The 14,576-nt window shown below is 52.1% G+C and overlaps 1 protein-coding gene across 1 annotated transcript in view; it reads left to right on the top strand.

Annotated features, from left to right (window-relative positions):
- LOC147118199 (solute carrier family 12 member 6-like) overlaps positions 1 to 14,576 on the top strand; it is a 63,870-nt gene that overhangs the window by 23,289 nt on the left and 26,005 nt on the right. Inside the window, exon 2 of the mRNA XM_085984294.1 lies at positions 11,960 to 12,004. Within this exon, the coding sequence (XP_085840420.1) occupies positions 11,960 to 12,004 (45 nt within the window). The remainder of the gene's footprint in view (positions 1 to 11,959; positions 12,005 to 14,576) is intronic.

The raw sequence follows: 14,576 nt of genomic DNA, 5'->3' as shown, positions 1-14,576 counted from the left end.
ATCGACTGGAATTTTTTGAGGATGTAACTGGTAGAATAGATAAGGGAGAACCAGTGGATGTGATGTATTTGGACTTTCAGAAGGCTTTTGATAAGGTCCCGCATCAGAGATTAGCGTGTAAAGTTAAGGCACATGGGATTGGGGGCAAGGTATTGACTTGGATAGAGAACTGGTTGGCAGACAGAAAGCAAAGAGTTGGAATAAACGGGTCTTTTTCCGAGTGGCAGGCAGTGACTAGTGGGGTACCGCAGGGATCGGTCCTTGGACCCCAGCTATTCACAATATATATTAATGATCTAGACAAGGGAACTAGATGTAATATCTCCAAATTTGCAGACGACACAAGGCTGGGTGGGCGTGTGTGCTGTGAGGAGGATGCCGAGAAACTCCAGTATGATTTGGACAGGTTGGGTGATTGGGCAGAAGCATGGCAGATGCAATATAACGTGGATAAATGTGAGGTTATCCACTTTGGTGGCAAAAACAGGAAGGCAGATTATTATCTGAAGGGCAATAGATTGGGAGAAGGGGAAGTGCAACGAGACCTGGGTGTCCTTGTGCACCAGTCGCTGAAGGTAAGCATGCAGGTGCAGCAGGTGGTTAAGAAGGCAAATGGTGTGTTGGCCTTTGTAGCGAGAGGGTTTGAGTACAGGAACAAGGATGTCTTGCTGTAGTTGTACAGGGCCTTGGTGAGACCACATCTTGAGTATTGTGTGCAGTTTTGGCTGCCTTATCTGAGGAAGGATGTTCTTGCCATGGAAGGAGTGCAGTGAAGATTCACCAGACTGATACCTGGGATGGCAGGAATGACGTATGAGGAGAGATTGGGTCGATTGGGCTTGTACTCGCTGGAGTTTAGAAGAATGAGGGATCTCATTGAAACTGATAAAATTCTGACAGGACTGGACAGACTAGATGCAGGAAGGATGTTCCCGATGGTCGCGGAGTCCAGAACCAGGGGTCATAGTCTAAGGATAAGGGGTAAGCTATTTAGGACAGAGATGAGGAGGAATTTCTTCACCCAGAGAGTGGTGAACCTGTGGAATTCTCTACCACAGAAGGCAGTGGAGGCCAATTCATTAAATATATTCAAGAAGGAGTGGGATATATTTCTTAAGGCTAAAGGGGTCAAGGGGTATGGGGAGAAAGCAGGGACCGGGTACTGAATTTGGATGATCAGCCATGATTGCATTGAATGGCGGAGCAGGCTCGAGGGGCTGAATGGCCGACTCCTGCTCCTATCTTCTATGTTTCTAATGTACAGATATCTCCCTGAGGGACAGAGAGACTGAGAGACACCAGTCAATGTGCAGATATCTCCGAGAGAGAGGGGACTGAGAGACACCAGTCAGTGTGCAGATATCTCCGAGAGAGAGGGGACTGAGAGACACCAGTCAGTGTACAGATATCTCCGAGAGAGAGGGGACTGAGAGACACCAGTCAGTGTGCAGATATCTCCGAGAGAGAGGGGACTGAGAGACACCAGTCAGTGTACAGATATCTCCCTGAGAGAGAGGGACTGAGAGACACCAGTCAGTGTACAGATATCTCCCTGAGAGTGAGGGACTGAGAGACACCAGTCAGTGTACAGATATCTCCCTGAGAGAGAGGGACTGAGAGACACCAGTCAGTGTACAGATATCTCCCTGAGAGAGAGGGGACTGAGAGACACCAGTCAGTGTACAGATATCTCCCTGAGAGAGGGACTGAGAGACACCAGTCAGTGTACAGATATCTCCCTGAGGGAGAGAGGGACTGAGAGACACCAGTCAGTGTACAGATATCTCCCTGAGGGAGAGGGACTGAGAGACACCAGTCAGTGTACAGATAGCTCCCTGAGGGAGAGAGGGACTGAGAGACACCAGTCAGTGTACAGATATCTCCCTGAGAGAGGGACTGAGAGACACCAGTCAGTGTACAGATATCGCCCTGAGAGAGAGGGACTGAGAGACACCAGTCAGTGTACAGATATCTCCCTGAGGGAGAGAGGGACTGAGAGACACCAGTCAGTGTACAGATATCTCCCTGAGAGAGGGACTGAGAGACACCAGTCAGTGTACAGATATCTCCCTGAGAGAGAGAGGGGACTGAGAGACACCAGTCAGTGTACAGATATCTCCCTGAGGGAGAGAGGGACTGAGAGACACCAGTCAGTGTACAGATATCTCCCTGAGGGTGAGGGGACTGAGAGACACCAGTCAGTGTACAGATATCTCCCTGAGAGAGAGGGACTGAGACACACCAGTCAGTGTACAGATATCTCCCTGAGAGAGAGTGACTGAGAGACACCAGTCAGTACACAGATATCTCCCTGAGGGAGAGGGACTGAGAGACACCAGTCAGTGTACAGATATCTCCCTGAGGGAGAGGGACTGAGAGACACCAGTCAGTGTACAGGTATCTCCCTGAGAGAGAGGGACTGAGAGACACCAGTCAGTGTACAGATATCTCCCTGAGAGAGAGGGACTGAGAGACACCAGTCAGTGTACAGATATCTCCCTGAGAGAGAGGGGACTGAGAGACACCAGTCAGTGTACAGATATCTCCCTGAGGGAGAGGGGACTGAGAGACACCAGTCAGTGTACAGATATCTCCCTGAGAGAGGGACTGAGAGACACCAGTCAGTGTACAGATATCTCCCTGAGGGAGAGGGGACTGAGAGACACCAGTCAGTGTACAGATATCTCCCTGAGAGAGAGGGACTGAGAGACACCAGTCAGTGTACAGATATCTCCCTGAGGGAGAGGGACTGAGAGACACCAGTCAGTGTACAGATATCTCCCTGAGGGAGGGGACTGAAAGACACCAGTCAGTGTACAGATATCTCCCTGAGGGAGAGGGACTGAGAGACACCAGTCAGTGTACAGATATCTCCCTGAGAGAGAGGGACTGAGAGACACCAGTCAGTGTACAGATATCTCCCTGAGGGAGAGGGACTGAGAGACACCAGTCAGTGTACAGATATCTCCCTGAGGGAGAGGGACTGAGAGACACCAGTCAGTGTACAGATATCTCCCTGAGGGAGAGGGGACTGAGAGACACCAGTCAGTGTACAGATATCTCCCTGAGAGAGAGGGGACTGAGGGACACCAGTCAGTGTACAGATATCTCCCTGAGAGAGAGAGGGACTGAGAGACACCAGTCAGTGTACAGATATCTCCCTGGGAGAGAGGACAGAGACACCAGTCAGTGTACAGATATCTCCGAGAGAGAGGGGACTGAGAGACACCAGTCAGTGTACAGATATCTCCCTGAGAGAGAGGACAGAGACACCAGTCAGTGTACAGATATCTCCGAGAGAGAGGGGACTGAGAGACACCAGTCAGTGTACAGATATCTCCCTGAGGGAGAGGGACTGAGAGACACCAGTCAGTGTACAGATATCTCCCTGAGAGAGAGGGGACTGAGGGACACCAGTCAGTGTACAGATATCTCTCTGAGAGAGAGGACAGAGACACCAGTCAGTGTACAGATATCTCCCTGAGAGAGAGGGACTGAGAGACACCAGTCAGTGTACAGATATCTCCGAGAGAGAGGGGACTGAGAGACACCAGTCAGTGTACAGATATCTCCCTGAGAGAGAGGACAGAGACACCAGTCAGTGTACAGATATCTCCCTGAGAGAGAGGACAGAGACACCAGTCAGTGTACAGATATCTCCCTGAGAGAGAGGGACTGAGAGACACCAGTCAGTGTACAGATATCTCCGAGAGAGAGGGGACTGAGAGACACCAGTCAGTGTACAGATATCTCCCTGAGAGAGAGGGACTGAGAGACACCAGTCAGTGTACAGATATCTCCGAGAGAGAGAGAGGGACTGAGCGACACCAGTCAGTGTACAGATATCTCCCTGAGAGAGAGGGGACTGAGAGACACCAGTCAGTGTACAGATATCTCCCTGAGAGAGAGGGACTGAGAGACACCAGTCAGTGTACAGATATCTCCCTGAGAGAGAGGGACTGAGAGACACCAGTCAGTGTACAGATATCTCCGAGAGAGAGAGAGGGACTGAGCGACACCAGTCAGTGTACAGATATCTCCCTGAGAGAGAGGGGACTGAGAGACACCAGTCAGTGTACAGATATCTCCCTGAGAGAGAGGGACTGAGAGACACCAGTCAGTGTACAGATATCTCCCTGAGAGAGAGGGACTGAGAGACACCAGTCAGTGTACAGATATCTCCCTGAGAGAGAGGGGACTGAGAGACACCAGTCAGTGTACAGATATCTCCCTGAGGGAGAGGGACTGAGAGACACCAGTCAGTGTACAGATATCTCCCTGAGGGAGAGGGGACTGAGAGACACCAGTCAGTGTACAGATATCTCCCTGAGAGAGAGGGGACTGAGAGACACCAGTCAGTGTACAGATATCTCCCTGAGGGAGAGGGACTGAGAGACACCAGTCAGTGTACAGATATCTCCCTGAGAGAGAGGGGACTGAGGGACACCAGTCAGTGTACAGATATCTCCCTGAGAGAGAGGACAGAGACACCAGTCAGTGTACAGATATCTCCGAGAGAGAGGGGACTGAGAGACACCAGTCAGTGTACAGATATCTCCCTGAGGGAGAGGGACTGAGAGACACCAGTCAGTGTACAGATATCTCCCTGAGAGAGAGGGGACTGAGGGACACCAGTCAGTGTACAGATATCTCTCTGAGAGAGAGGACAGAGACACCAGTCAGTGTACAGATATCTCCCTGAGAGAGAGGGACTGAGAGACACCAGTCAGTGTACAGATATCTCCGAGAGAGAGGGGACTGAGAGACACCAGTCAGTGTACAGATATCTCCCTGAGAGAGAGGACAGAGACACCAGTCAGTGTACAGATATCTCCCTGAGAGAGAGGACAGAGACACCAGTCAGTGTACAGATATCTCCCTGAGAGAGAGGGACTGAGAGACACCAGTCAGTGTACAGATATCTCCGAGAGAGAGGGGACTGAGAGACACCAGTCAGTGTACAGATATCTCCCTGAGAGAGAGGGACTGAGAGACACCAGTCAGTGTACAGATATCTCCCTGAGAGAGAGGGACTGAGAGACACCAGTCAATGTGCAGATATCTCCGAGAGAGAGAGAGGGACTGAGCGACACCAGTCAGTGTACAGATATCTCCCTGAGTGGGAAAGAGACTGAGAGACACCAGTCAGTGTACAGATATCTCCCTGAGAGAGAGGGACTGAGAGACACCAGTCAGTGTACAGATATCTCCCCGAGGGGGAAAGAGACTGAGAGACACCAGTCAGTGTACAGATATCTCCCTGAGAGAGAGGGGACTGAGAGACACCAGTCAGTGTACAGATATCTCCCTGAGAGAGAGGGACTGAGAGACACCAGTCAGTGCACAGATATCTCCCTGAGAGAGAGGGACTGAGAGACACCAGTCAGTACACAGATATCTCCCTGAGAGAGAGGGGACTGAGAGACACCAGTCAGTGTGCAGATATCTCCGAGAGAGAGGGGACTGAGAGACAGCAGTCAGTGTACAGATATCTCCCTGCGGGAGAGGGGACTGAGAGACACCAGTCAGAGTACAGATATCTCCCTGAGAGAGAGGGACTGAGAGACGCCAGTCAGTGTACAGATATCTCCCCGAGGGGGAAAGAGACTGAGAGACACCAGTCAGTGTACAGATATCTCCCTGAGAGAGAGGGACTGAGAGACACCAGTCAGTGTACAGATATCTCCCTGAGGGAGAGGGGACTGAGAGACACCAGTCAGTGTACAGATATCTCCCTGAGAGAGAGGGACTGAGAGACACCAGTCAGTGTACAGATATCTCCCTGAGGGAGAGGGACTGAGAGACACCAGTCAGTGTACAGATATCTCCCTGAGGGAGAGGGGACTGAGAGACACCAGTCAGTGTACAGATATCTCCGAGAGAGAGGGACTGAGAGACACCAGTCAGTGTACAGATATCTCTCTGAGGAGAGGGGACTGAGAGACACCAGTCAGTGTACAGATATCTCCCTGAGGGAGAGGGACTGAGACACACCAGTCAGTGTACAGATATCTCCCTGAGAGAGAGGGACTGAGAGACACCAGTCAGTGTACAGATATCTCCGAGAGAGAGGGGACTGAGAGACACCAGTCAGTGTACAGATATCTCCCTGAGAGAGAGGGACTGAGAGACACCAGTCAGTGTACAGATATCTCCCTGAGAGAGAGGGACTGAGAGACACCAGTCAGTGTACAGATATCTCCCTGAGAGAGAGGGGACTGAGAGACACCAGTCAGTGTACAGATATCTCCCTGAGAGAGAGGGACTGAGAGACACCAGTCAGTGGTCAGATATCTCCCTGAGAGAGAGGGGACTGAGAGACACCAGTCAGTGTATAGATATCTCCCTGAGAGAGAGGGGACTGAGAGACACCAGTCAGTGTACAGATATCTCCCTGAGGGACTGAGGGACACCAGTCAGTGTACAGATATCTCCCTGAGGGAGAGGGGACTGAGAGACACCAGTCAGTGTACAGATATCTCCCTGAGAGAGAGGGGACTGAGAGACACCAGTCAGTGTACAGATATCTCCCTGAGAGAGAGGGGACTGAGAGACACCAGTCAGTGTACAGATATCTCCCTGAGAGAGGGACTGAGAGACACCAGTCAGTGTACAGATATCTCACTGAGAGAGGGACTGAGATACACCAGTCAGTGTGCAGATATCTCCGAGAGAGAGGGACTGAGAGACACCAGTCAGTGTACAGATATCTCCCTGAGGGAGAGAGAGGGACTGAGAGACTCCAGTCAGTGTACAGATATCTCCCTGAGAGAGGGACTGAGAGACACCAGTCAGTGTACAGATATCTCCCTGAGGGAGAGGGGACTGAGAGACACCAGTCAGTGTCCAGATATCTCCCTGAGAGAGGGACTGAGAGACACCAGTCAATGTGCAGATATCTCCCTGAGAGAGAGGGACTGAGAGACACCAGTCAATGTGCAGATATCTCCGAGAGAGAGGGGACTGAGAGACACCAGTCAGTGTACAGATATCTCCCTGAGGGAGAGAGAGGGACTGAGAGACACCAGTCAGTGGAGAGATATCTCCCTGAGAGAGAGGGGACTGAGAGACACCAGTCAGCGTACAGATATCTCCCTGAGAGAGAGGGTCTGAGAGACACCAGTCAGTGTACAGATATCTCCCTGAGGGAGAGGGTCTGAGAGACACCAGTCAGTGTACAGATATCTCCCTGAGAGAGAGGGTCTGAGAGACACCAGTCAGTGTACAGATATCTCCCTGAGGGAGAGAGAGGGACTGAGAGACACCAGTCAGTGTATAGATATCTCCCTGAGAGAGAGGGGACTGAGGGACACCAGTCAGTGTACAGATATCTCTCTGAGGGAGAGGGGACTGAGAGACACCAGTCAGTGTACAGATATCTCCCTGAGAGAGAGGGACTGAGAGACACCAGTCAGTACACAGATATCTCCCTGAGAGAGAGGGGACTGAGAGACACCAGTCAGTGTGCAGATATCTCCGAGAGAGAGGGGACTGAGAGACAGCAGTCAGTGTACAGATATCTCCCTGCGGGAGAGGGGACTGAGAGACACCAGTCAGAGTACAGATATCTCCCTGAGAGAGAGGGACTGAGAGACGCCAGTCAGTGTACAGATATCTCCCCGAGGGGGAAAGAGACTGAGAGACACCAGTCAGTGTACAGATATCTCCCTGAGAGAGAGGGACTGAGAGACACCAGTCAGTGTACAGATATCTCCCTGAGGGAGAGGGGACTGAGAGACACCAGTCAGTGTACAGATATCTCCCTGAGAGAGAGGGACTGAGAGACACCAGTCAGTGTACAGATATCTCCCTGAGAGAGAGGGACTGAGAGACACCAGTCAGTGTACAGATATCTCCGAGAGAGAGGGACTGAGAGACACCAGTCAGTGTACAGATATCTCCCTGAGGGAGAGGGGACTGAGAGACACCAGTCAGTGTACAGATATCTCCCTGAGGGAGAGGGACTGAGACACACCAGTCAGTGTACAGATATCTCCCTGAGAGAGAGGGACTGAGAGACACCAGTCAGTGTACAGATATCTCCGAGAGAGAGGGGACTGAGAGACACCAGTCAGTGTACAGATATCTCCCTGAGAGAGAGGGACTGAGAGACACCAGTCAGTGTACAGATATCTCCCTGAGAGAGAGGGACTGAGAGACACCAGTCAGTGTACAGATATCTCCCTGAGAGAGAGGGACTGAGAGACACCAGTCAGTGGTCAGATATCTCCCTGAGAGAGAGGGGACTGAGAGACACCAGTCAGTGTATAGATATCTCCCTGAGAGAGAGGGGACTGAGAGACACCAGTCAGTGTACAGATATCTCCCTGAGGGAGAGGGACTGAGAGACACCAGTCAGTGTACAGATATCACCCTGAGGGAGAGGGACTGAGAGACACCAGTCAGTGGACAGATATCTCCCTGAGAGAGAGGGACTGAGAGACACCAGTCAGTGTACAGATATCTCCCTGAGAGAGAGGGACTGAGAGACACCAGTCAGTGTACAGATATCTCCCTGAGAGAGAGGGACTGAGAGACACCAGTCAGTGTACAGATATCTCCCTGAGAGAGAGGGACTGAGAGACACCAGTCAGTGTACAGATATCTCCCTGAGGGAGAGGGACTGAGAGACACCAGTCAGTGTACAGATATCTCGCTGAGAGACACCAGTCAGTGTACAGATATCTCCCTGAGGGAGAGGGACTGAGAGACACCAGTCAGTGTCCAGATATCTCCCTGAGAGAGAGGGACTGAGAGACACCAGTCAGTGTACAGATATCTCCCTGAGGGAGAGGGACTGAGAGACACCAGTCAGTGTACAGATATCTCCCTGAGCGAGAGGGACTGAGAGACACCAGTCAGTGTACAGATATCTCCCTGAGGGAGAGGGACTGAGAGACACCAGTCAGTGTACAGATATCTCCCTGAGAGAGAGGACAGAGACACCAGTCAGTGTACAGATATCTCCCTGAGAGAGAGGACAGAGACACCAGTCAGTGTACAGATATCTCCCTGAGAGAGAGGGACTGAGAGACACCAGTCAGTGTACAGATATCTCCGAGAGAGAGGGGACTGAGAGACACCAGTCAGTGTACAGATATCTCCCTGAGAGAGAGGGACTGAGAGACACCAGTCAGTGTACAGATATCTCCCTGAGAGAGAGGGACTGAGAGACACCAGTCAATGTGCAGATATCTCCGAGAGAGAGAGAGGGACTGAGCGACACCAGTCAGTGTACAGATATCTCCCTGAGTGGGAAAGAGACTGAGAGACACCAGTCAGTGTACAGATATCTCCCTGAGAGAGAGGGACTGAGAGACACCAGTCAGTGTACAGATATCTCCCCGAGGGGGAAAGAGACTGAGAGACACCAGTCAGTGTACAGATATCTCCCTGAGAGAGAGGGGACTGAGAGACACCAGTCAGTGTACAGATATCTCCCTGAGAGAGAGGGACTGAGAGACACCAGTCAGTGCACAGATATCTCCCTGAGAGAGAGGGACTGAGAGACACCAGTCAGTACACAGATATCTCCCTGAGAGAGAGGGGACTGAGAGACACCAGTCAGTGTGCAGATATCTCCGAGAGAGAGGGGACTGAGAGACAGCAGTCAGTGTACAGATATCTCCCTGCGGGAGAGGGGACTGAGAGACACCAGTCAGAGTACAGATATCTCCCTGAGAGAGAGGGACTGAGAGACGCCAGTCAGTGTACAGATATCTCCCCGAGGGGGAAAGAGACTGAGAGACACCAGTCAGTGTACAGATATCTCCCTGAGAGAGAGGGACTGAGAGACACCAGTCAGTGTACAGATATCTCCCTGAGGGAGAGGGGACTGAGAGACACCAGTCAGTGTACAGATATCTCCCTGAGAGAGAGGGACTGAGAGACACCAGTCAGTGTACAGATATCTCCCTGAGGGAGAGGGACTGAGAGACACCAGTCAGTGTACAGATATCTCCCTGAGGGAGAGGGGACTGAGAGACACCAGTCAGTGTACAGATATCTCCCTGAGAGAGAGGGACTGAGAGACACCAGTCAGTGTACAGATATCTCCGAGAGAGAGGGACTGAGAGACACCAGTCAGTGTACAGATATCTCTCTGAGGGAGAGGGGACTGAGAGACACCAGTCAGTGTACAGATATCTCCCTGAGGGAGAGGGACTGAGACACACCAGTCAGTGTACAGATATCTCCCTGAGAGAGAGGGACTGAGAGACACCAGTCAGTGTACAGATATCTCCGAGAGAGAGGGGACTGAGAGACACCAGTCAGTGTACAGATATCTCCCTGAGAGAGAGGGACTGAGAGACACCAGTCAGTGTATAGATATCTCCCTGAGAGAGAGGGGACTGAGAGACACCAGTCAGTGTACAGATATCTCCCTGAGGGACTGAGGGACACCAGTCAGTGTACAGATATCTCCCTGAGGGAGAGGGGACTGAGAGACACCAGTCAGTGTACAGATATCTCCCTGAGAGAGAGGGGACTGAGAGACACCAGTCAGTGTACAGATATCTCCCTGAGGGAGAGGGGACTGAGAGACACCAGTCAGTGTACAGATATCTCCCTGAAAGAGAGGGACTGAGAGACACCAGTCAGTGTACAGATATCTCCCTGAGAGAGAGGGACTGAGAGACACCAGTCAGTGTACAGATATCTCCGAGAGAGAGGGACTGAGAGACACCAGTCAGTGTACAGATATCTCCCTGAGGGAGAGGGGACTGAGAGACACCAGTCAGTGTACAGATATCTCCCTGAGGGAGAGGGACTGAGACACACCAGTCAGTGTACAGATATCTCCCTGAGAGAGAGGGACTGAGAGACACCAGTCAGTGTACAGATATCTCCGAGAGAGAGGGGACTGAGAGACACCAGTCAGTGTACAGATATCTCCCTGAGAGAGAGGGACTGAGAGACACCAGTCAGTGTACAGATATCTCCCTGAGAGAGAGGGACTGAGAGACACCAGTCAGTGTACAGATATCTCCCTGAGAGAGAGGGGACTGAGAGACACCAGTCAGTGTACAGATATCTCCCTGAGAGAGAGGGACTGAGAGACACCAGTCAGTGGTCAGATATCTCCCTGAGAGAGAGGGGACTGAGAGACACCAGTCAGTGTATAGATATCTCCCTGAGAGAGAGGGGACTGAGAGACACCAGTCAGTGTACAGATATCTCCCTGAGGGAGAGGGACTGAGAGACACCAGTCAGTGTACAGATATCACCCTGAGGGAGAGGGACTGAGAGACACCAGTCAGTGGACAGATATCTCCCTGAGAGAGAGGGACTGAGAGACACCAGTCAGTGTACAGATATCTCCCTGAGAGAGAGGGACTGAGAGACACCAGTCAGTGTACAGATATCTCCCTGAGAGAGAGGGACTGAGAGACACCAGTCAGTGTACAGATATCTCCCTGAGAGAGAGGGACTGAGAGACACCAGTCAGTGTACAGATATCTCCCTGAGGGAGAGGGACTGAGAGACACCAGTCAGTGTACAGATATCTCGCTGAGAGACACCAGTCAGTGTACAGATATCTCCCTGAGGGAGAGGGACTGAGAGACACCAGTCAGTCTACAGATATCTCCCTGAGAGAGGGGACTGAGAGACACCAGTCAGTGTACAGATATCTCCCTGAGGGAGAGGGACTGAGAGACACCAGTCAGTGTACAGATATCTCCCTGAGGGAGAGGGACTGAGAGACACCAGTCAGTCTACAGATATCTCCCTGAGAGAGGGGACTGAGAGACACCAGTCAGTGTACAGATATCTCCCTGAGAGAGGGGACTGAGAGACACCAGTCAGTGTACAGATATCTCCCTGAGGGAGAGGGACTGAGAGACACCAGTCAGTGTACAGATATCTCGCTGAGCAATATTCGAGCTGTCGACTGATTGCCGATGTTTTTCTATGCGCATTAATCTTTCTTTGTCTCTAATTTCTGTTCTCGTTACAGATAGAAATCAAACCTCGATCACAGGTGAACACGTCAGACTACTAGGTACCGTATGAGACCATTGGGCCCATTGGGATTGTGTACAGTGGGAGTGAAAGGGAAGGGGTTGGGTCCATTGGGATTGTGTGCAGTGGGAAGGGGTTGGGTCCATTGGGATTGTGTACAGTGGGAAGGAGTTGTGTCCATTGGGATTGTGTACAGTGGGAAGGAGTTGGGTCCATTGGGATTGTGTACAGTGGGAAGGAGTTGGGTCCATTGGGATTGTGTACAGTGGGAAGGGGTTGGGTCCATTGGGATTGTGTACAGTGGGAAGGAGTTGGGTCCAGTGGGATTGTGTACAGTGGGAAGGGGTTGGGTCCATTGGGATTGTGTACGGTGGGAAGGAGTTGGGTCCAGTGGGATTGTGCACAGTGGGAAGGGGTTGGGTCCATTGGGATTGTGTACAGTGGGAAGGAGTTGGGTCCATTGGGATTGTGTACAGTGGGAAGGAGTTGGGTCCAGTGGGATTATGTACAGTGGGAAGGGGTTGGGTCCATTGGGATTGTGTACAGTCGGAAGGAGTTGGGTCCATTGGGATTGTGTACAGTGGGAAGGAGTTGGGTCCATTGGGATTGTGTACAGTGGGAAGGGGTTGGGTCCAGTGGGATTGTGTACAGTGGGAAGGGGTTGGGTCCATTGGGATTGTGTACAGTGGGAAGGGGTTGGGTCCAGTGGGATTGTGTACAGTGGGAAGGGGTTGGGTCCATTGGGATTGTGTACAGTGGGAAGGGGTTGGGTCCATTGGGATTGTGTACAGTGGGAAGGGGTTGGGTCCAGTGGGATTGTGTACAGTGGGAAGGGGTTGGGTCCAGTGGGATTGTGTACAGTGGGAAGGGGTTGGGTCCAGTGGGATTGTGTACAGTGGGAAGGGGTTGGGTCCATTGGGATTGTGTACAGTGGGAAGGGTTTGGGTCCAGTGGGATTGTGTACAGTGGGAAGGGGTTGGGTCCAGTGGGATTGTGTACAGTGGGAAGGGGTTGGGTCCATTGGGATTGTGTACAGTGGGAAGGGGTTGGGTCCATTGGGATTGTGTACAGTGGGAAGGGGTTGGGTCCATTGGGATTGTGTACAGTGGGAAGGGGTTGGGTCCATTGGGATTGTGTACAGTGGGAAGGGGTTGGGTCCATTGGGATTGTGTACAGTGGGAAGTGGTTGGGACCATTGGGATTGTGTACAGTGGGAAGGAGTTGGGTCCAGTGGGATTGTGTACAGTGGGAAGGGGTTGGGTCCGGTGGGATTGTGTACAGTGGGAAGGGGTTGGGTCCATTGGGATTGTGTACAGTGGGAAGGGGTTGGGTCCAGTGGGATTGTGTACAGTGGGAAGGGGTTGGGTCCAGTGGGATTGTGTACAGTGGGAAGGGGTTGGGTCCAGTGGGATTGTGTACAGTGGGAAGGGGTTGGGTCCATTGGGATTGTGTACAGTGGGAAGGGGTTGGGTCCATTGGGATTGTGTACAGTGGGAAGGGGTTGGGTCCATTGGGATTGTGTACAGTGGGAAGGGTTTGGGTCCAGTGGGATTGTGTACAGTGGGAAGGGGTTGTGTCCAGTGGGATTGTGTACAGTGGGAAGGGGTTGGGTCCAGTGGGATTGTGTACAGTGGGAAGGGGTTGGGTCCATTGGGATTGTGTACAGTGGGAAGGGGTTGGGTCCATTGGGATTGTGTACAGTGGGAAGGAGTTGGGTCCAGTGGGATTGTGTACAGTGGGAAGGGGTTGGGTCCAGTGGGATTGTGTACAGTGGGAAGGGGTTGGGTCCATTGGGATTGTGTACAGTGGGAAGGGGTTGGGTCCAGTGGGAAGGGGTTGGGTCCAGTGGGATTGTGTACAGTATGAAGGGGTTGGGTCCAGTGGGATTGTGTACAGTGGGAAGGGGTTGGGTCCATTGGGATTGTGTACAGTGGGAAGGGGTTGGGTCCATTGGGATTGTGTACAGTGGGAAGGGGTTGGGACCATTGGGATTGTGTACAGTGGGAAGGGGTTGGGTGCAGTGGGATTGTGTACAGTGGGAAGGGGTTGGGTCCATTGGGATTGTGTACAGTGGGAAGGGGTTGGGTCCATTGGGATTGTGTACAGTGGGAAGGGGTTGGGTCCATTGGGATTGTGTACAGTGGGAAGTTGTTGGGACCATTGGGATTGTGTACAGTGGGAAGGGGTTGGGTGCAGTGGGATTGTGTACAGTGGGAAGGGGTTGGGTCCATTGGGATTGTGTACAGTGGGAAGGGGTTGGGTCCATTGGGATTGTGTACAGTGGGAAGTGGTTGGGACCATTGGGATTGTGTACAGTGGGAAGGAGTTGGGTCCATTGGGATTGTGTACAGTGGGAAGGGGTTGGGTCCAGTGGGATTGTGTACAGTGGGAAGGGGTTGGGTCCATTGGGATTGTGTACAGTGGGAAGGGGTTGGGTCCAGTGGGATTGTGTACAGTGGGAAGGGGTTGGGTCCAGTGGGATTGTGTACAGTGGGAAGGGGTTGGGTCCATTGGGATTGTGTACAGTGGGAAGGGGTTGGGTGCAGTGGGATTGTGTACAGTGGGAAGGGGTTGGGTCCAGTGGGATTGTGTACAGTGGGAAGGGGTTGGGT

This window comes from Somniosus microcephalus, chromosome 4 (genome assembly GCF_052327205.1).
Source record: "Somniosus microcephalus isolate GS21.2 chromosome 4, FLI_Smic_1.0, whole genome shotgun sequence".
Lineage (NCBI taxonomy): Eukaryota > Metazoa > Chordata > Chondrichthyes > Squaliformes > Somniosidae > Somniosus > Somniosus microcephalus.
The sequence above is the reverse complement of the archived record's forward strand: the minus strand, read 5'-3'. Positions and strand labels throughout refer to the sequence as shown.